The sequence below is a fragment of the Sesamum indicum genome, linkage group LG8, assembly GCF_026168435.1.
Source record: "Sesamum indicum cultivar Baizhima isolate 11 linkage group LG8, ASM2616843v1, whole genome shotgun sequence".
Lineage (NCBI taxonomy): Eukaryota > Viridiplantae > Streptophyta > Magnoliopsida > Lamiales > Pedaliaceae > Sesamum > Sesamum indicum.
Window position 1 is genome coordinate 1,248,374 of NC_142664.1, and position 21,694 is coordinate 1,270,067.

At 33.0% G+C, this 21,694-nt stretch overlaps 2 protein-coding genes across 3 annotated transcripts; both read right to left on the reverse strand.

The window, feature by feature from the left end:
• Positions 1-1,066: 1,066 nt before the first annotated feature.
• LOC105167369 (Pentatricopeptide repeat (PPR) superfamily protein) lies at positions 1,067-4,972 on the reverse strand. Its single transcript, XM_088883142.1, has 3 exons — positions 4,912-4,972; positions 4,524-4,603; positions 1,067-4,419 (listed from the first exon to the last, which is right to left on the reverse strand). Exons 1-3 carry the CDS (start codon positions 4,970-4,972, stop codon positions 1,438-1,440), a joined length of 3,123 nt encoding a protein of 1,040 aa, XP_088739268.1. The 3' UTR covers positions 1,067-1,437.
• A 2,053-nt stretch (positions 4,973-7,025) lies between these two features.
• Positions 7,026-18,009, reverse strand: LOC105167561 (secretory carrier-associated membrane protein 1). Of its 2 annotated transcripts, none has more exons than XM_088883908.1 (14): positions 17,821-18,009; positions 17,611-17,686; positions 16,513-16,569; positions 15,951-16,043; positions 15,815-15,877; positions 15,327-15,360; positions 15,107-15,229; positions 9,032-9,094; positions 8,863-8,956; positions 8,591-8,636; positions 8,437-8,504; positions 8,154-8,202; positions 7,347-7,412; positions 7,026-7,259 (listed from the first exon to the last, which is right to left on the reverse strand). In XM_088883908.1, the coding sequence occupies exons 2-14, from the start codon at positions 17,665-17,667 to the stop codon at positions 7,173-7,175; spliced, it is 900 nt and encodes a 299-aa protein (XP_088740034.1). In that variant the 5' UTR covers positions 17,668-17,686; positions 17,821-18,009; the 3' UTR covers positions 7,026-7,172. The 2 variants fall into 2 exon arrangements, with proteins under 2 accessions (XP_088740034.1, XP_088740035.1); XM_088883909.1 differs by having other exon boundaries at positions 17,766-18,009.
• Positions 18,010-21,694: the final 3,685 nt, after the last annotated feature.

Genomic DNA, 21,694 nt, shown 5'->3' on the forward strand with positions numbered 1-21,694 from the left:
TCTGGGGTGTAAACAACGAGCAGAGCCGAACAAGTACTGTTTAAACTTCATTTAAGTTTTTTTATTGAGCTAGAAATTGCATTTGACTCTTTATTGAACAAGATTTGGGAAATTTTCTAGCCATTCCCCAATTTAGCTTTTATTTATTTTTCACTTTTTTCACGAAAGTGTTTACAAAACCTAGCTACATATGTTGCATTTTCACATTTTCATTTAAATCTCTGGAAGATTTCATCCTATTCCACATTTGACCAGAAACAAGAGCAGATTATTGAAAGTTGGTTAATTTTTAAGAAAATAAGCGTGTATTTATCTACTCGATGAATGATGAAAGCAATTCAAAATGGAGTTGTTTCAGACAGTACATATATTTCCAGGATCTGGAATACCAAACTTCATGATTTACATGTACCACTAATTTTAAAGTAAGCATAGGGAAAAGGAGAATAAAACTCAGAATTTAGATCACTTACCTTGAGTTCAATCTTTTGACAGCTCAATCCTGCCAAAAACTTGTCACTTTATCGTCCTAAGGAGATTCATCATCAGAGGCCATGTCATCATTAAGTTTGAAACATGGATTTCTGTTTTATCATATTGTTATGGTAACTTTAGAAATTTCCATTAAGCTGTCATGATTATCCTTGGTTTGACCTGGCCTTAGTACCTGAACTTTTGTGTTTTCATCCTTTCCATGATCCAATTTCCTCCTCTCCCTCCAATCTCCATCATTCATGTCTCCTGTCCAACATATGCTCAAGTTTGTGGCCCAACCAAAGCACTGAAAGAAACAACATTGTAATGAATCTCATCCAATTACTTCTTTGTTGTCACAAATGAAATGAGTTCGAAGTGGTTCTGCACCTGCCCTGCTTTGTGGAGAACAGTCTGTTGCAGCATTCAGATTTCACATGGAGTCATCTTTTTATATCACTGACCCAAAAAGGTGAGATGGAAGATGAGCTTATAATCTGAAAGAGGTGGCTACCTTGAGAGTTGAACACCACAGGATATGGGAATGGAACACTAGCATTAGAACTTGAATGAAAAACAATGAATAGCAAGATTCCTGAATTTACAAGCTTTTTTCTTGTTTCTTTATTTATCAAACCAAGATCCTTTTTTACCTCATGAATTTACATCTAGAGGTCCAGCACATGAAAATTAATAGGATACACAACAAACACAAATGATTGCAAATTTGTTGTCTTTACTGTTACGAAATTGTTTGCTTTTCTTGTCAATCTACAGTATTCTCTTTGTTTATTAAAATCAGTTGGAGAGACTTAATATTTGCATAAGAATCTTCTACAATGTCACAATAACGTGAACTTCTTTCTCAATGTACAGTAGTCTGTATTTGCTGAAGACCGACGAACCTTCACCCGTAATGTGATTTTGCACTTCGAGTTACTTCTATGCCTACATGATGGTTATTCATTGAGGTAGAGAGGTTTCATCAGGATCTTCAGTTTCAGAATCTGTAAACTGTTGTGCTTCAGAAGCAAATTTCATCTCTTGACTGACCAATTCAGCAAGTTCATGCCTGTTCGCATTCTTATAAGCTTCAATGACAGCCTTATACAATGATTCATTTGGCTCAACTGCTCCATATTTTAATTGGCTGTGTATGCGCTTCACCCCTTCAACCATGCCAGCCTTTCCATAACAATTTACAAGATTGATTAAGGTAACAATATCAGGCTCAAGCCCTTCATCTTGCATTTTCATGAACATGTTCAACGCCTCATCAATCTTGCCATAAGCTACGTAAGCGCGAATTGCAGCATTATAAGCAAAGGAACTAAACCCTACATCTTCCTTTCTGAAGGTTCCACAAGATTCAAGGGCATATGCATGCAGGCCTACTATGGAGAAAACAGAGGTTATCACTGCTTGCATAGCAAAGGGTCTCCCATCCTGGAAAGATGATTGTAGCTGTCGTACGGCTTCAGCTGCTATGCCTCCCTTCTTTAACACAGTAAATAGTACTTTAAAGGTCCCCCCATCTGGCGAAAGCTTCTTCTTAACTACCATTTCATGCAGCAATTCACCACACTCAACTAGTTGCCCATTGGTGGCATAGCATGCCATCACTTTATTATAAGTTACACAATCTCTCACTAAACCAGACTGTTTCATCTCTTCTGCAACTTCAATCGCCTCATCAAGCATGCCCATGTTCTTATAAACATACATCATGGTTGCAAATGTAACCCCATCAGCGCAATCTTTCTGTCTCAAAGAATCAAATATGGCTTTTGCTTCAGACAACATTCCGAATTCAGCATATATATTAAGCATACTATTGGATGCCACAACATCAGGACCGCCGTCCAACGTCTTCATCTTCTCATATAGTTGCTTTGCTCCTTCCACCGACCCAATTTTACCATATGCCTTAATCATGGAAGTTAAAATTATCTGGTTTGCCGAAATCCCAGAATCTTCCATGACATGGAAATAGTGCTTTGCTTCTTCAAGTTTGCCATCCTCTGCAAACGCATCAATTAACAACCCATAAACAAATTCATTTGGCTTTACATCTGCTTGTAACATTTCTTGGAACACATCAACTGCATCAGAGAGCCTCTTTGTCTTTGCAAAACTAGCAATAACAGCTGAGAAGGTTGAACATGAAGGTTTAAACCCTGCTTCCTGCATTTCAGCCAAAAGGTGTCCTGCATTATCTGCTAAATTGCCTCCAGCCAACATTTGGATAAGGGAGTTATATGTGCACTTGTCTGGCCATGTCCCTTGATTCCTCATACCCCTGAAGAGTGAGACAGCTTTGTCATATAGTGCAGCCTTACCATAAGCTTTGATCATGACATTGTACTCCAAAACATCCTTTTTCTGTTCACAGGCATCCCTGTTAGTGTAGAATAAAGCTTCAGCTTCAGCCCAAAGTCCCTTCTCTGCATATACATCTATCATAGCAGCATATGTCTGTGATGAAAACCCACCATATGATTGCAACTTCTCAACCAGGAGCTTTGCCCGTTCAGACAATCCTGCAGTAACATACATCTTAGCAAGTAATGGAAGAGAGCTTTCATCAATGTGCTTCTCCAACTTCTCCATTTCTTGAATCACAACCTCCACCTCCTCAACCATATTTCTTTCACTCAGTATTTTAAGGACAGTTCTATAGGTTACATCATCGGGAAAAAGACCTGCCTCTCTAATATTCCTATAGCACTGAAGAACTTCATCCATCTTCCCCATATCAGCATATAGTGAAAGAAAAATGTTGTAAGTCTTTGTATCAGGAGGAATCCCCCTTTCCTCCATTTTGTTAAGCAAAGCCTCAGCCTCAGACAAATAACCCTGACTACCACAAATAAAAATCATGGTATTGAATGTAAAGGTATCCAGTGCCACACCAGCCTTCAACATATCAGCAAAAACATCTGCAGCATCCTTCAAGCGACCTGCTTTTCCATACAAGTCTATAAGAGTATTATAAGTAGCAGTGAGATGTGGTTTTCTCACGGAACTTTCCATATGCCTGAAATCCGCCAAAGAATGTGACCTTACCCCAGTTCGAAAAAGCTCACTCAACAAAAACTGTTTAAAACTAATAGCTTGTTCATCACCCATGTTATCCAAATCAAGATCTTCCAGTTCAATTTTCCCAAAACACCAATCCTTATAGAACCTGTCAGCCCTATCATATTCCCCTGCATCCTTCAAGACCTTAACAACGGTAGACATTGTGACTTCATCCGGAAAAATCCCTCTCAACTTCATATGTTTAATCCACAAAAGCGCCTCCTTCACCAGCCCCGCTTTTCCATAAACATCTACTAGCATTGAATACGTGTTATTTGTGGGCAAGACCCCCTTTTTTGCCATTTCAATCCAACAGAGCCTCAACTCATCCCATCTCCAAGCTCTACCCAGTGCCCGAAGCACAACATTATAGTGTATGACATTGGGTACATAATCTTTCTGTGACTTGAACCACTCAAAAACCCTCACAACCTTATCCCACTTACGTTGCTCTTTGAGAATCACTGTCTGCTCTTTGGGACTGAGCTTCCCATAGTACACATCAAGAGCCTTCTCAACATCCTTCTCCGCCTCCAAAGCACGCAAAACCGAAGGCAAAATGCCTCCATACTTCTTTTTTTTACCCTTATTCACGTTCTTACTGGGTAAAGTTACAATCTTTGAATGACAATGAAGCTTAAACCCCACAGAATACCCATCTTTGCTGGGACTTTTCTTCTGGGCATGTGAATTTGTCGTGTGTTTTTTAAAACTATCCAAAGCCAGGGGATTACTGCGTGACTTGAACCCCAGAAAAAGCTTAGAATTAGAAATAGAGGAAAGGGTTTGATGCTTACATGATGAAGGTGAACCGATGTAAGCTCGAGCTGCAAATCTGAGCTCTGTGGAAGAACCAACGCAGGTCTGCAACATCATTTTTAAGTCTTATTTTTTATTCTAATACTGGCAGCGGAACTTCTCTCACAGAGGAATGAATTAGTTGCAGAAACGGTGGCTTTCACTTATACCTGAGATACTGAAGAAGCTAGAACTTCTCTATACTTCAATCCCTCCAACTGCGGGAAATGCGAAAGCTGCAAATGAAGCCCTAGCTTTCAAAGAATATTCATCATTGCTCTCAGTCTCTAATACCTGCTTTTTATCGAGGGGAAACAGTTTGGAGTCTGCTCGATTGCGAGTATGAAATATAGCCAAGAGCTGCAAAGAGAATAAAGTGTTTCTTCTTTTCTTTTTCTTCCTCAGATTTTATTGAAATCGAGATTTTAATGGCTTAGCCCGTAAAATTCTATTCATTCATCAATATTGGATTCAATTTTAATATAATTTATGTCGTTCCAACTCGGTTCAAATTGGTACGTCAAATACAATTTTTTGTCAGATTTTCGTTTAGAAAACCATTCACTAAAATATGTCTATGATTAACTATTTGGCAGGCTGTGGGAATAGTCGAAGCCATATCCAATCGAAAAAGGATGTTATCCAAATGCATTTCAAATAATTATAATAAATTTAATTTTATCACTTTCATAATGATTTGTGTATGACTCTTTAGGTTCACCTTCAATTAAATTTATCTCCCTCTACTTTTTAAAATGAAGCAATTTACCTCCTTATACAGGGAGGTAAATTGCTTCATTTTAAAAATCATAAGAGAGTAAATTCTTCTATTTTAAAAAATATATGTAGGTAAATCGCTATATATTTTTTCATAAAGGTGTAATTTGCTCATTTGCGATATCACGAAGGGGTTGCCTGCATTTTTTTCTAACTAATTATGAAATTGAGAATCCAAACGTTATAATACTTTTTAAATAAATTATGGTATAATTAATAATTTCATAATCAGTAATGTAACCACTCAGCCAAACTGCGCCTTAATCATTAAGTTACAACTGCTGGATTTTGTAAAAGTAGTGGACAGTTTTATCCGTTCACATTGAATTGGATTAAATACACATTGCCCCGTCTCAATTATTATTGAGGTAACATTTACTCCATAAACTAATAGTATAGCACTACCTCCCTTAAATTGATTAATTGGACAGTTGCTTTCCATGCCATGAATAGTTATATAGTTCTTATTATACTTTAGTACAGAAAAATATTTGATAAAATTATATCAAAAGTAAAGTAATATATTAATATAATAGATTCACAATAAATATGATATTCCTAATGATTCATATTGATTTTTGTAATGAAATTGATGTCACTAAATGTGTTTCTTCCGAATAAGAAAAAAATTAATTATATTTAAGATGCAAATAATAAAAAGAAAAACTCTTTGTACTACAGTTATATAGAATATAAGGGCAATTTTATCCAAATATTTAGTAGTAGAGGACTTAATATTACACGAGTTAGTTTAGAGGGAGAATGCAACCTCAACAACAATTGAGTCTGCAAAGTGTATTCAACCTTGATAGATTGTTCTTTTATTTTTTTTTCTCTCTTTTCTGGACGAATAAATTATTAAAATAATCTTAAGATCTGAAGAAATTTTTGTTGTTGAATTTGGAAAATCCGCACAAAACTTCCCTTACTTGTAATTCTATGTTTAGTCTCATCAAAAGCTTAATGGAAGATCAAAGAGAAAAATAATGTATATACATCATTGTATAAGATCTTTCTTTAAATAAATAGATAATATAGTTTATGTGTGCGTACTATGCATTTAATAAGTATAATACAAAATACAATAGAATTTTCAATAAAAGATGGATAAATTCATATGCTTTGAAAGGCAATTTTCTTGATAAGAATTCACAAGACTTATGGGTTTTTTCCGTGGACATTTACACTATGTTTACATCTTGGAATTTAAATAGAAGAACTACTTAAAGGAAATGACATACTTTACAGATTTGAACTTTTTGTTTTGTATTTCATATATATTGCTTTCCCTGCATCTATCTCACCAAAATCCACCACACCCAATTGCTAAGATGATATACACTAGCTAACAGTCCGCCAATGGTAACAAGCCTCAAGCTTAAAGCACGTGCCTAAATAAAATATCATCTGTGCGAACCAACGAAAAATTAAATTAAAAAAAAAACAAAGAAGTACAGAAACTACATAATCAAAAGGAGCAAAAACCACCATCTTGATATTTTCTAAAGGAATAATTACACCTAAATTCCTGACGTATGGATTATTTATATAAATTACCCTTGCCGTTTAAAAATTATACACACATCAGAAATATCATCATTTATCCAAAGTATCCATAACTTTTTAATAAATTACACATCCACCCCCAAAAAATAATTTGTGTAAATAAACCAAGGTGTTAATGTAATTATCCCTTTCCTAAATAATAAGAGAGTGAAGTTATTTACACAGTAATTAAGCAGAAGAACAAATGCAACAATATGTAGTGATATTTCGATTTAAATCTCCCTGGCGTGGACAACGGAATCATGTTCAAGATTGAGGGAGGAAACTTGTGATGGAATTCGAGCATGAGAAAAGTTATAAGTTAACAAGCAAAAATCAATGCCCAAAAATTCAAGGAAACCGAGTCGTCTCCAACTCAAAACCATAATGTTCTGATTATATATTCACCAAGATCGATTATGGTATTACACATGTAATAAATGAAGAAAAGAATAAGCAATGAATTCAACAAACATATAGGTTTCAGCATCGTCGTGTCATAATGCTGCCATCATAGTTTGTCTTGTTGCCTCTCTCTTCATTTCTGCAGCTTTTCCGCTTCCTCTGAAGTACATGTAAACTTGCTGCAAATCATTTAAAATGGGAAAGAGACATTTAAATAAAGTGAAACACCTATAATATGAAATAACAAGTATCAGTGAGTATTTAACCTGAATCACCCATATGCTAATCAATGATTCTATGCAGAATAACGCAAATCCAATAAGATAAAATATCTGCAACGAAGACAAGAACATCGCAAAGGTCTAAATCATCCGAAACAATGATAAAGATAAGCATGTATAACACACCAAGGAGTAAGAGTGTAAAATCCAGGCTTACTGATCTATAAGAATGTTACTACTGTGCTGTGAAACAAGAGTTTCAAGTAGACACCAAGAGAAGGTGAACTCTGTCAAACATATCTTGCATGCGTTATCATCTTTATTGATTCCAAAACTAGCACTACCATTTTTATTTGGGATAAATTACCCTCCCCCCCAACCCAGGACTTTCGGTATAATTGTAGATCAAACTATCTTTATAAGGGTGAAAATGTATAAGAGTGGTTTAGTCAAAAAAATATTTGTTTGATCTACAACAAGTCAATTAGAAAAAAATATAGATTTCCATTTTTTTTTATTTATGTCAGCAACTTCTGTGAATTAATGGATGGATCTATTTATTGGATGGAAGCAGACATTATGAGTACTATTTGTTGGAAGAAAACATCGATCAGGAGTACTAGTTGTAACTTCCCAAACAATAGTGGACCTTTGTATAACAGTAACAAACCTTAGGGGAGGGTACTTTAATTATCTCTTTTTATATTTATCATTTCTTTTGCATTTTTTCATTCCAAAAAGAGTTAATAGTGCATATGCCAATCAGAAGTAATAAGAGCAAGTTTCACTAGTTCAACATGTCCAATGAACCAACGAAAAGGTCAAATACTACATGAATCTTGACAGCCTTACCCCAACCATAGCCTTTCCAGTTAATAGGTCAATTGCGGGCAAGATTCCACTGCCAATCAAACAAATTGACCAAGCATCAGTAAAACAATATCACAGTGTCAAGGATAACATCAATCTTTTCACATTTCCTTTTCTTAATAACTGTGGCCCTCAATGAATATATGTTCTTTCCTCGTGCACATTTTTCATGTTTCTATTCTTTGTCTTATTGATAATTAAGTAAACACAGTGATAACAGTTAAGCAAGATCCTGTTCAAGCAAACATAAAAATAAAAAACTCACGTCAAAGAGTTCCCCTTAAAAATTATTGGAGGAGCAATAGTCGCGAAGACGCAGAAACCAATATGAAACTGCACAAGCAAAATACAGAAGCAAATTCGTCAAACACCTTAAATGTTGAGGACAATCAGAAGAAATTAAGTCCTCATATGCTTACCGAGTAAGTCAAGAAGAACCACCCAAAGTTAAGAGCACTATCAGTCCTGTAAATGACATATGTAGATCGAAATAATGCAAATACAGTAGCTGTAATCAAATTTAGAATGTGTGATTGCAAAAGAGTAACAAAAAAGAATACCTTGTTCACATAGTAGTCCTTTAAGGACACCACGACTTTGATACTAGCTAAGAAACTTTGGACCAAGTCACCCTCCCAAAATATAAATGAAATGAGAGCATAAAGGAGAAGGAAGCTATATTTTTAGGTACCTCGTTGCACGATAAAGAGGACGGTACCATAACACATAGGCTCCTGGAACACCAGACATGAAGTAGATGATAGCGAGAAACCAGATTATTGGACCTACACAAAGACAAACCTGAAATCTGTTAACATCCTTGAGCTCAACAAGGCAGTAAAACGTATTTCCCTACAAACCTTCCCCCTTGATCCATGCAACAGTAACTGCTATAATGTTCCATGTAAGGCATCCAACCAGACCTGCAACTCACCACTTGCACAGTGTCACGCCGACAACTAAATCAAGAAATCGATAGTACAATAAACTATTATAGGAAAGTTCACATAAATCTATGGTCTTTCTAATTGTTCTCTTGTTTCATGTTTTAAGGACTTTTCACAGATCACATTTTCGAATCCTAATGTCATTTGTTCTCACTCAAATTATCATGCCTAGCATATTATTCATCAAATGCTTTTACACACACGTCATAATCGAGTTTTATGGATTTTTCCAAATAACCTTGCACCAACTACAATAGAAGTTACAACATAAATCACAAAACAGGTCAATGAAAAGCAAATTGACTGAAAGAAGGTCATGTAAAGTTGATGGCACTCTAAGCAACATTTGCATGGGGAAACCTTCGGTGTCCATATAATAAATCATCAATCTAATCATCCCATTATTATTTGAAAATTTTATGCAGGCGACTGCGAAATGGCATCAAGAGTGCTACTCGGATTCTAAAAAAGAGCTTGCAGATGGCCAATATATAACTGAAGTGTCTGTCAGTTGAGTCAAGCATGCTGGAATCTCACATATGAGGCCTATTTTTGTTTGAGCTAACCATACGAAATTAATCTGAGCAAGTTGTGAGCTAAGACAATTCTAAAAAGTAGGGTTGATTCATTAAATTACAGGACATTGGAGTTGGCTTTAGAAATTATACTTATTTATTATTTGATAACAACTAATTTTGAGCTCTTTGATACTTTTAAACTTTTAATCTATGTTTGTGTTCGAAAAAGTCTTGAGGAAACATGTTTGACAAGAATAGAGAGAATGATACAGGTCGCTGGTGGGTTTTTACAGACCCAGGACCCACCCCGCTTAATTTTAGCAAGACCCAAAACCCACCCTGACTCTTGACCCAACAGGTCTAACCCTTAAAGTTGGTTTTTCCTATTTCTTCAATCACTCAATATAATTTTGTAAAAAGTTAAAATTATCTTATATTATATATAAAAGTGTGAATTTCATAAGTCTTTGTTCCTATAATCAAAAGGCGTTCTAATAATAAATAAAAATTAGTTATAAAAAAACCAAACAATATAAAAAAGAACAATACTAGTAGTCCTAATTCCTCTAAACTACTTATAGAATGAATAATAAATCCCACCACAAAGATAATTAGGCTAATAATGTTTCACCGCGATTTGCTGGAAGAGATCTTAAGTATTTGGATAAAATTAATTTACTAAGCAGAGTAAATTGGAAGAGGAATATGCAATATACTATTGAAACTTCAAAAATAAAAAAATATATTAAAGAATAAATATCAGAAAATTACAAATAAAAATCCCCAATTATTAAATTGGAACTACTTCTGCAAAATTAAAAACAAGTGACTTCTTGGGAATTGATTTTATTTTAATATTAATATTATATAGTTCTTTTTAAATTGTAATTTTACTTTTGTTTTTTGGTAAATTACAACAAGCTCCTCTGAAATTGCCAGTATCCTCCGAAGTTGGAAGAAATTACATAACTATTGGATAAAGGCTTGAAACTATCAACTTTGCCCTTACTGTATTTATTTAAAAAATAATAAAAAAATAGTAAAAAGGAAATAGTTGAGGTGGATGGAAAAATTTAAGAATTGTAAAAAAAATTGTCCACTTAGTCCATATAGTCCACAAGGCATTTTGGCCAGTTCATTGCAAAAAATGGATGGAAAGCTAACGAAGACTAATGGATTGGGCTAATTATTGGACAACCATTAAAATCAATGGGTATTAGTAATTTCTTAAAAAATAAAAGAATATTTGTAACTATGTCAAATTTCAACTTAGCTCGTTGTAATTTACCCTTTGTTTTTCTCCATAATATATTGGAGATAAATAAATGCTATTAAGGGTAAAATGTGTGAATTTCGTAAGTGTTCATTCCTATTATAAAAAGACAATCCTACCCTTACTTAAGTACTCTTTTTAATAATAAATAAGAATTAGTTATAAAAAAACAAAATTCTATCAAAGAAGAAAACAATATGATCCCTCTAAACTACTTAAAAATTGAATATATCCAACTATAAAAAATAAATATGCAAATAATATCTAAACGCCATTAATTTTCTGAAGACATCTTAAATATGTTAAGACCTTAGCATATGTAAATAATATGTAAAATACTAATCTAACTTTAAAAAAGGAACATATATACTAAAGAATAAATATTTAAAACATACAAATGCCGATCCATAATCTTCTTAAACTACAAATGCTGCTGAAATTTTATTCTAATATTAATAGATGAGTTGTCTTATTGTGCTTTTTACTGTTGTTTTGTTCCATACTATAATGGGGGTAAAATAATACTAATGCATGGAATTTAATGATTAAATTGTAAGGACAATAAATGTTTTTTAATAGAAAAAATAGTATCAATTGATCAAATTGAATAAAATACTATTCAGAGAATATCAAAAAACATGAAATACAAAGTTGTAATTTGAAACCAAAAAAGCATGTAAACCATATATGAATTTTATACAGTGCTTCAAAATATTTATATATATATAGTAAGCCTAATCAAGGTCAAATTCAAAATTAATTTTTTTATTATTTTTTCTTCAGTCATGTATGTATTAATTTTTAAAATAAATTGCATAGGGAACTACAGAATAAATTTAGTGAAGTACTTTCTCTCATATGAAGTATATAAAAAATAATTTCATACTTTTACAATATAATGGATGTAAAATAATAATAAATGCAATTGAAATGGTTAAAGTTAGAGGCGTCGAACAATAGTTTAGATAATATTACAATAAACAACTAAAATAAAAAATCTAATACAGTAGTTGTTGTTGAAAGATAATTAACATAACTATTGGGCTTCAAGATACAAGATATAATTATTTTGATATTAAGGGTTTATTTAATTTCGATTATGTGTTTTTAAAAATAACTAACAACTAGTAAAACAATCAGTTTCAAAATGTTTAGAAATAAATTATAATTGAACAAAAAAATCAAAAGAGAAAATATAATGATGCATAATTAATATTAACAAAAATAAGGAAAAGCTCTATGAAGTTGCGTAACATTCAAACCGTAACAACTAAAAGTAAAACTTTAAACTAACAGTATACTAATATAATTAATTATAAACTAATTTCAATTGTATAATTATGTTTACATATTGATAGTTAACATATTTTGTGGAATACACTTAGTTAACAATAAATAATACATATCAAATGAGTTAACGATGTTAAAATAGAAATAAATAAACTAATAAATATATAAACAAAGACAAATATTACTTTTACATTTGTGACAATTACGTTTTATATAATAGTAGCAAAGCATAATAGCAACAAATATGACATAAGAGATTAAGTTGTAACATAATATACTGTTGAATAAGAAATAGATAATACCGAAATTCATATGAATAAAATCAAGAAATCGACTAAAATTTGAATATTACATATATATATATATAGCACTAATAGTAAAACATAATTATCAGAGTTATAAGACCTTGATACTACGATATGTCATTAAATTTGGATTAACAATAGCTAATAAATATTAATTACTTTAAAATCATTTAATATCAATAAATTTAAAAATAAAAGACATTCGAGACATTTTAGTAAAAGAAAAGATATAACATACACAGAGATAATTTAACAAAAGATAAAACAAAATTAAAAAAAAAAACAGAAAATAGTCATAAAAAAGAACTACAAATAAAAAATGATCAATCTTAATAAATTGAAATTTCTTAGAAAAAAATCCAAAATAAGGAACTTCGACTTAATATTATTTTAGTATTGAATTTTTTTATATATTATTATTTTTCATTCGCAGTAAATTGGTTTTAATACAAGATCACGAAATGTAATAATTAGTGAATACAAGATGCAGAATTCAATTTTAGGGATGAAATATTTTATTTAATAATATCAATTGAATTTAGAAAGTAAATTACATGTCACAGAATTATATGGTTTCCTCATCAATTAAAAAAAGTATGATCATTCAATGATAGAAATATAAATAAAATTATGAACTTAATATTTTTTAATAGCTAATAAGTGATATATTCACATCCACATATATATTTCTTTATGTGCATTTCATGTGATATTTTGAAGTTATTTAAGTATCTAATAAGCCATTATAATGAAAAAGACTATAATTTATTGTACATATATATATATTGAATAAGAGTTAAAAAAAATTATATAGATTTATAAATATTGCCCGGAGATGGCTTGTGGCGGGTCCACAAAATTAAAACCCACCACTAAACATGAACTCTATTTGGACCCAAACTCGCCCTATTCGGGACCAGCCCTGCTTCTAACCAGCCCATTTACTATCCCTACACAAGAACAACATTTTTCACTTATTTTAAGATTTTATGATATTTTCTATTCTTTTCGTTGACACCCCGCTAAGCTTAGAGCTCATATTGAACATGTAACAAGCGAACAAAGCAATAAAGTACATGCATAAGGACTTTAATGTAGGATGAGAGTCTGGGCTATGCTAAAAGCTATTGCCAATAACAATGGTGCAACTCAAACTTTGTATGTATAGCTGTCTAAGTGTCAGCTTTCACTAAAGCCTTGCTACTAACAACTCCGTCTCTAAAAATTACTCTTAAAGTTGAAACCATGACATGGCTCTAATACCAACTGTGGGACCTAGGTCCTAGTGTATACTAAAAAAGCTATAGCTAATAGCAACGATACAACTCAAATCTTTAAACTCCATGCTCAAGCCGCCTTCTGAGAGTCTCCTTCTGGCAGTTACCATGAGAACTACTATTTGCACACAAGACATTAGGGAGGATCAAAACTAATACTTTGCCCCATCCAGACAACAAATTATGTTTAGGATTATGGGAGTGTTTGCAAAAAGTTATGTTTGTAGAGAAGTGATTTTTGTATAAAAAAAATTGAAAGTTGTGGTAGAATCAAAAGTGGGTAATGTTTGTAAAAAAAATGAAAGTAGAAAGAAACTAAATTGGATAGTATTTGGAGAAAAATCACTTCTAAAATATACTTAATTGATTACAGACCATTTTGTCCCTCTGTGTTCAAGATATACTATTTTTTGCTTATTATTTTACTTGTTGATGGTCAATAATAATTATTTTTCCACAAAAAATAATAAATTTTATTTCGATGAGTATATTTCATATTATTTTCTAAAAACCATTAAAAAATGTATATGATTTAATAATTCTCCCACTAAGTAATATATTTATTGATTCATACACAATAATTAAGCTTGCATGACTGTCAAAAAAATATCAATGTATTAATTAATCAAATAATAATATGTGAACGAAATAATATAATTATGTGACATAGCAAATAAAATATAAAAGTATTAAAATATTAAATACGTGAAGTGTAAATTTATTTATAGTTAAATTATTCAAGTTATTTGAAAAATCCAATGTCAACTTTAAATATATAATTTTAAAAATAAATTAAAAACAATAAAGTTGAATTAAGATTATTATAATAAGAGTAAAGTAGTCAAAAATAAAGTTGGATTTATTTACAAAAAAGCCAATGCAGGGTGCTACTAACTTTTAGCATAAAAGCGCTTTTCTTAGATGTTTCAGTAGCAGAACTTGACATCTCAAACACTTTAAAAGTATTTTTTTGCAGTCAGAAACTGAAAAGCGCTTTTCTAAGGCACTCGCGAAAACTTCCTATGCAGCATATAAAGTTTCTAGCTCTCACACCCTGTAATCTCAAAGAACTGGCTTGGTTTTTTTTCTTAATGTATCATATTTTTATGCTTTAATAATATGATTGAGAACCAGGTGTTGGTCATTTCTAGAAAATCCAAATTGGGGCAAGTATACACAAAACACTTAATCAGCAACTATATGTACAATGTCACTAGCTTCCTCTAGCAGCTGATACGGCAAAAAGAAAATGTAAAACCTCACAACTGGAAAACATGAAGCAACCCATAATAACATATCATAAAGGAAGTTTAACTTAATCATACCCAACAACGATGTGAACGCAACATACTGCACTCTCTGTAGATGGATTGGGATATCGTTTGCAATGTCATTATGAATAATAGGGAAGAATGGCGGCCAATTTTTATCCTCGATGATAACTCCAGCTGACAAAGGAAAACATAGAGCAAAGTGTTTATCGTTGCATGATAAAATGATAGAGCATGAGCTATATCAAATATAAAATCACATATTGCAGATTACTTCGTCTGATGGCATCTTCTCGCCTTTTCAGTTCCTACAGGGCAACACAAAAGTAAACTGATTAAAAATTGAATGAATCTGTTAAAGAAGAATATAATCTTTGAGATTCAGCAGATAATGCAAACCTAAGCCTAGAGCCACAAAAAACCGTAGCAGGCAAACACAAAAAAACAAAACATCAAGAAAGACCTCAGTGACTGTCCATATACATAGGCAGATTAAAAGCATCAGAAAAAAGAGAGATTATGTCAGACAAGATATTTCAAAACAACAAAAAGCAAAAGAGGCCTAATTCGATGGCTACGATCACCCACTTCCTTGACTCAAGAATTTCATTGTCAGCACAAAAGTGTTGTATGAAAATTGCAAAAAAGTTTAGAAAAATAAAATTTTAACAAAGAAACTTCTGAACTAGAAAACACAGACCTTAATGCACATTACTTACTTGAATCAAACTAAGAGACAACAAGGCAATAGATAGAGCTCACCTCTTCCCTCTTTTTCAATTCAGCCTCTTTAGCTTGGAGTTCTCTCTCCCTCTTCTTCAAATCCTATACAAGGTTTAAATAAAATCATCATCTCCACCTCTCAAACTTCATAAAAGCTTTACAGTTGTTGGTATACCTTGGAACTATCAAGAGGAATATCAACCGTAGCCCCACGATCATAGTCCACTGGTTCAGGAGGAAGAGGTGTAAGCCTTGAATTTGCAGAATTCTGAAAAATTTAGTGGAGAAAACTAGTGCATGAGAACTAGAAAGGAAACTGCTGTAACTGCATAACTTCAAGATTCATACACTGGTATCAGATGAGTGAGAGCATCAAAGAGAGTTTAAAAAGTAAGCATTTCAGGAACTCCCCACCTCCCGCTTCAAGGAAAAAGATAAAACTGTTACACATTTTTTTCAAGGAATAAAAATTAGGCGGACAATGGAAATGACAATGTCAGGCCAGGAAATGCCATGGACTAGGAGGGACAACCCTACAAACTGAAATGAAAAACCAATATGTTGTTTTTTTCAATGAAGCAAATACTGTTAGGATGTGTAGTTCTGATTCACATGCCGAATCAGCAAGCGGTAATCAGATGGAGAGATGCAGGAGCAAGAAGAGCCCAACATAGTGTCAGATCTTACAAAGTTACAGAATATACAACATGCAAGTTTCAGAAAGAAAAGAAACTTACTGTCATGTAAAATGCACCCGCGCCATAATTTGATTCGCCTCCCCCACGACCCTGGTCCTGCAATCACAGGAAAAAAATAATAGAGGAAAAGTAAAATGGAAATTCTCAACCAAATTGAACTTGTAACTGTTATTATTTATGCCATTTTAAACAATGGAACAGAGAACTATTAGATCAGCAAATATATAATAGACGCCAGATCAGATTAATTTAGTTTTGCTTACTGTGAGAGCATATACATCTGTGTATCCAAATCCCAACAAATTACATGCAGAAGATACATAACCAGAAGCGTAACCAGGGTTAAATATCTTACACCAGATTTCACTCCATGGCTTCATTTAAGAATCATAAAGGTTCTTTAGGTTAAGCTGAGGTCTAGTTCATGGAGTTTATGCACATAACTGAAAATCTAGTTAATTGGGTATTTATTTCCATATTTTAACACATTTCCTTCTGACACAATTAGATTCAAGCTTAAGACTTGAACTCATACAATTGAAAATTTAGATATTAAAAAAATAAAAAGTTCACATTCTAGTTGCTTCTCCATAAATTGAAGGACGGGCAATTTTAAATCTCCCTTTCACCTAACTATTTCCCAAAAACAAGAACAATATAGTGAACCACTTTTAAGAAACAACAAACATGCACCTAAAATCTGCCATCCCACAAAAATCCAATGTCCTCATAAGCGCCAATAACCCACAGCAAGATTCCATATTGTAAATACATGCAAGGGGACATATAAACTACATTTACATTGAGAGGACAGGCTCATTGCTAATTCAAATTAGCAGGTAAACCGCCATAAGATAAAATTAACAACTAAATACATCAATCCTGCTTCTCTACGCTCACAGTTCACATATTGTTCTGAATGGTTCAGAGCATCAAACTTATAATAAATGATAACATAATCAAATTGCAAGCAAAGGAAAAGGATCCGACATTGCAAGTGGCACAAACCATCACAAACACTGTTCCGATCACATTGTCCACAAAACCAAGGAACATTACATAAATTCGCAATATCAAATACAAGATAACAACGCCCGGTATCAAAAACATGAAATTGCGTGAAAAATCAATAATTACCGCAAAAGGGTTCACTTCTTCCTCGTCAAATGGATTGACATCGCGACGACCGGCCATGATAGCATTAGCAGCCTCTCTTCAATGGAAAATCAAAATTTTATGAGCGAGCCAGAAACAATACACGCAGATCTGGGAAATCTATACGAAAATTGTACCACAAATTAGGGTTTTAAAATTGTTCTCGTGAAAATTCCGGGGATGATCTGCTACCTGGATTTTGCCGGGAAATTTATATTATTCAGGCAAGATCGATTTTCTTTCCAACAAAAATGAAGGATTGATTTGTTTCCTCCAAAAACCTAATAATAATTAATGAGATTGCGAAACTACATTGAATTGATTGCATGGGAGAGTTTATATATATAGATTTTAGGAATATACATGAGAATGATGTTAACGTGCCTACACGTGATAGCTTGGGGGATATAGGTGGATTCATTTAGCTTTGCAGCCAACCAATGACTTTACCATGGGACATTATTTCTGGAAAAATACAAGCAACCCCTTATAATATTTCTAATTAACAGATTACCTCCTTATCGAAAAATAAATAGCGATCTACCTTCCTCTATTTTTTAAAATACAACAATTTATCCTCTTATAATTTTTAAAATGAATCTTCATTTTAAAAAGTATAAAAGAATAAATTGCCATATTTTTTTCATAGAGGGACAATGTGATCATTTTCAATATCATAGGGCGATAAATTGTTATTATTTTTTATTCAAAATCTATTATATTTTTATTGCATTTAATATATACGTATATATACGAAATTATCTGATTAATTTAAAAATAATTTTATATACGCGACATATACTTATTAAATAGATCATAAATATAACAAAATCTAAAATAGAATCTAATATAATTTAGCATTACCAAATTTAGAATTAATTAATAATTTTAATGTTAGCCCCGCTTGAATGCTTGAATTTAATTTTAAAAAAATGATCATAAAATTGATTATAGATTATGTATGTTGGGAATGACTAATTTCTATCATTTTGGACTCCTAAATCACCCTCCTAAATAGCTGGTTTTTGCTCCTAATTTTAATATATTCGTTGATAAATGTGTGGCTGGTATAGAGTCCTTTTTTTTTTTAGCTACCAACATATGCATCTATAAATAGGCTCAAGTTCCTTTCATTTGAACACCCTTTCTGCTTTATTTCTCTACTTTCTCTCCTTCTCTTTTGAGTGTTGTTTTGTTCATTGTTTCAAGCTTTTTTCCATGAGTGCACGTGTAAGAGAGTTATAGTTGTGTTAACCTTGACGAGCGATCTGTTTATACTCGTTGCACCACAGTAGTACCGAAATTTCGCTTTCAAGGCAGTGGTTTTTCATAGCATAGTCTTTTATTTTCCAACAATTGAAAGCAAAATTATTCTTATAATGGTTGTTCCAATTGCTAAAACACTGTCTGACTTCTCCAAGCTAGAGCCACTTGACGGGACCAACTACAAACGATGGTCACAAAAGTTGCTCATATTTTTCGAACAATTGGACGTGGACTATGTGTTGTTCCAGAATCCTCCGAAAAATCCAATAGAAATCTCCATCCTTGCCACTACTACAGCAGCGATCCCCGCAAGAGGAACGACCACAAAATTTGAGGATGAGGCAAAATTGAAATATGATAGAGACAATAAGAGGGTGAGAGATCACCTGCTTAATCATATGAATAATTCTCTGTTTGATTTATTCGTCAACGAGTGCCAAAGAAATCTGGACTACAATGGAGGCAAGATACGGAGGTGATGACATTGGAAGGAAAAAAGTACGTCATTGGTAAATGACTTCAATTTCAAATGGTCGATAAGAAGTATAATGGACTAATTCCATGAGTACGAGAACCTAGTGACTGAAGTGCTGAGCGAGGGCATGAAAATATGTGAAATGTTACAAGCCAATGTACTACTGGAAAAATTTCCTCCTACTTGGAATGAATATAGCAACCACTTGAAATACAAGAAAATGGATCTAACCCTCCAAGAATTAATCAGCCATATGAGAACAAATGAAACAAATCGCCTAAAAGATAAGGAAACTTCTCTCTCTTCTCTTTTAGTTAAAGCTAACCTTGTTGAGTCTGCTAGATCTAAAAACATGTTTCACCAGAATAAAGGAAAAGTTTTCCAAAAGAACAATCACCACAAGACGTTCAAAGGACCTGACGGCAAGATCCAAAAGAACAAAATATCGTGCTACTGCTGTGGGAAACTAGGTTACAAAGCATACCAGTGCTACCAAAGAAAAGATCAACAGATGGCAAACCAAAAAACCAACTACTGAATCTACTCCACAAGTCAACCTGCCTGAAAAATGACGAGATCATCGTTGCAGTGGTTGTAGAAGCCAACCTGGTAGAGAACAAAGAAGATTGGATACTAGACACTGGCTCATCCAGGCATTTCTGCTCCAACAAATCCCTATTCCATGAATTTAGTGATGCAACGGACAACGAGTGTGTCTTCATGGGGAACTCTACAACTGCCGGAGTCTTGAGTAAAGGAAAGATTTTCCTTAAATTTACTTCTGGCAAAACACTTGCTTTGAATGACGAATTATATGTGCCTTCTTTACATAGAAATCTGATTTCTGCTAGTTTGTTGAATAAAGTTGGGTTGAAAATTGTGTTAGAATCTAATAAGGTTATAATCACTAGGAATAATGACTTTGTAGGAAAGGGATACTTATCTGATGGTTTTATTTGTCATGAACACTGTTTCTACTTCCATTAATAAAATTTCTATGAACACTTATTTAATGGAATCCATTGATATTTGGCATTGTAGATTACGACATGTGAACTATTCCTCTATTAAAAGATTGAAAACTATGAATCTTATAAATTTTTTGACACAAATTAATGCTATAAATGTGGAGTCTGTGTAGAGGCAAAATACATAAAGAAACCTTTTAAACCCATCACTTCTAGAAGTACTGAATTGCTAGAATTAATCCACTCGGATCTAGCTGACTTCAAAAACACATTAAGCAAGGGTGGTAAAAAATATTATGTCTACCTTCATTGATGATTTTTCTAAAATTATGCTTACAATGGCAAATGGAGACATATTCGTATCAGACATGAAGCAGTAAAAGAACTTCTAAAGAATGGGATAATCTCCTTGGATTATGTGAGGCCTGAGAGGAACTTGGCAAATCCTCTCATGAAAGGACTTACCAGAGAATTATTTTTGAGTTTTCGAGAGCATAGGGCTAAAACCCCTTAATTGATGGAATATGGTAATGACCATATAAACCCATAGACCTGTGTTTGGGTGGTCCTAGTAAGGACTTGATGGATAACCCTGACTTTGTTCAGAAAAATAGCCTCATAGCTCAGTTGTTGACTGGTCTATAAGACTTGATGAAGCTATCTGGATGAGTGTGGAGGTAGGCCGCCTTCTAGAGAGGAAAATGAAAGTTCTTTAGAGCACTCATTAGAACCTAAGGTATAAGCACATGGCCATTAATAGCGCTCGGAACTTTATCGCGGAACAACAAACACTAAGGAATTCATACGTAATTGTGAGAGTCTCAATTTGAGCTGTCGAAAGTTCAAGAGTCATATCACTCTCGTTGGCCAATTGGATTGCCTCACTTCACTACGCATTAACTCAATCAAAAGATATTAATGCTTAAGTATATTTCTTCGTTCACTCAGAAATCATATTCTTCATCTACATTAGTCATTTGTGGGGATTGTTGGGAATGACTAATTTCTATCATTTTGGACTCCTAAATCACCTTCCTAAATAGCCAATTTTTGCTCCTAATATTGATATAATTGTTGATAAATGTCTGGATGGTATAGAGTCCTTGTTTTTTCACCACCAACCTATGCATCTATAAAAAGACTCAAGCTTCTTTTATTTGAACACACCAAATTTCGAGAGCACCTTTTCTGCTTTCTTTCTCTGCTTTATCTCCTTCTTTTCTGAGTGTTATTTTGTTCGTTGTTTCAAGATTTCTTCCACGAGTGCACATGTAAGAGAGTTATAGATGTGTTAACCTTGGGGAGCGATCGATTTATACTATTTGCACCACAGTAGTACCGAAATTTCGCTTTCAAT

Excerpts from the sequence above, each read along its gene's own strand:
- LOC105167561 (XM_088883908.1), bottom strand. The coding sequence starts at position 17,667 with ATGGCCGGTCGTCGCGATGTCAATCCATTTGACGAGGAAGAAGTGAAC. Across the intron at positions 15,230-15,326 it reads AGAAGATGCCATCAGACGAA|CTGGAGTTATCATCGAGGAT; the intron begins GTAATCTGCAAT and ends TTCCTTTGTCAG. Across the intron at positions 7,260-7,346 it reads TTAGCATATGGGTGATTCAG|CAAGTTTACATGTACTTCAG; the intron begins GTTAAATACTCA and ends AATGATTTGCAG.
- LOC105167369 (XM_088883142.1), bottom strand. The coding sequence starts at position 4,972 with ATGGCTTCGACTATTCCCACAGCCTGCCAAATAGTTAATCATAGACAT. Across the intron at positions 4,604-4,911 it reads TAGACATATTTTAGTGAATG|GGCTTCATTTGCAGCTTTCG; the intron begins GTTTTCTAAACG and ends TTTGAAAGCTAG. Across the intron at positions 4,420-4,523 it reads TAGCTTCTTCAGTATCTCAG|ACCTGCGTTGGTTCTTCCAC; the intron begins GTATAAGTGAAA and ends ATGATGTTGCAG.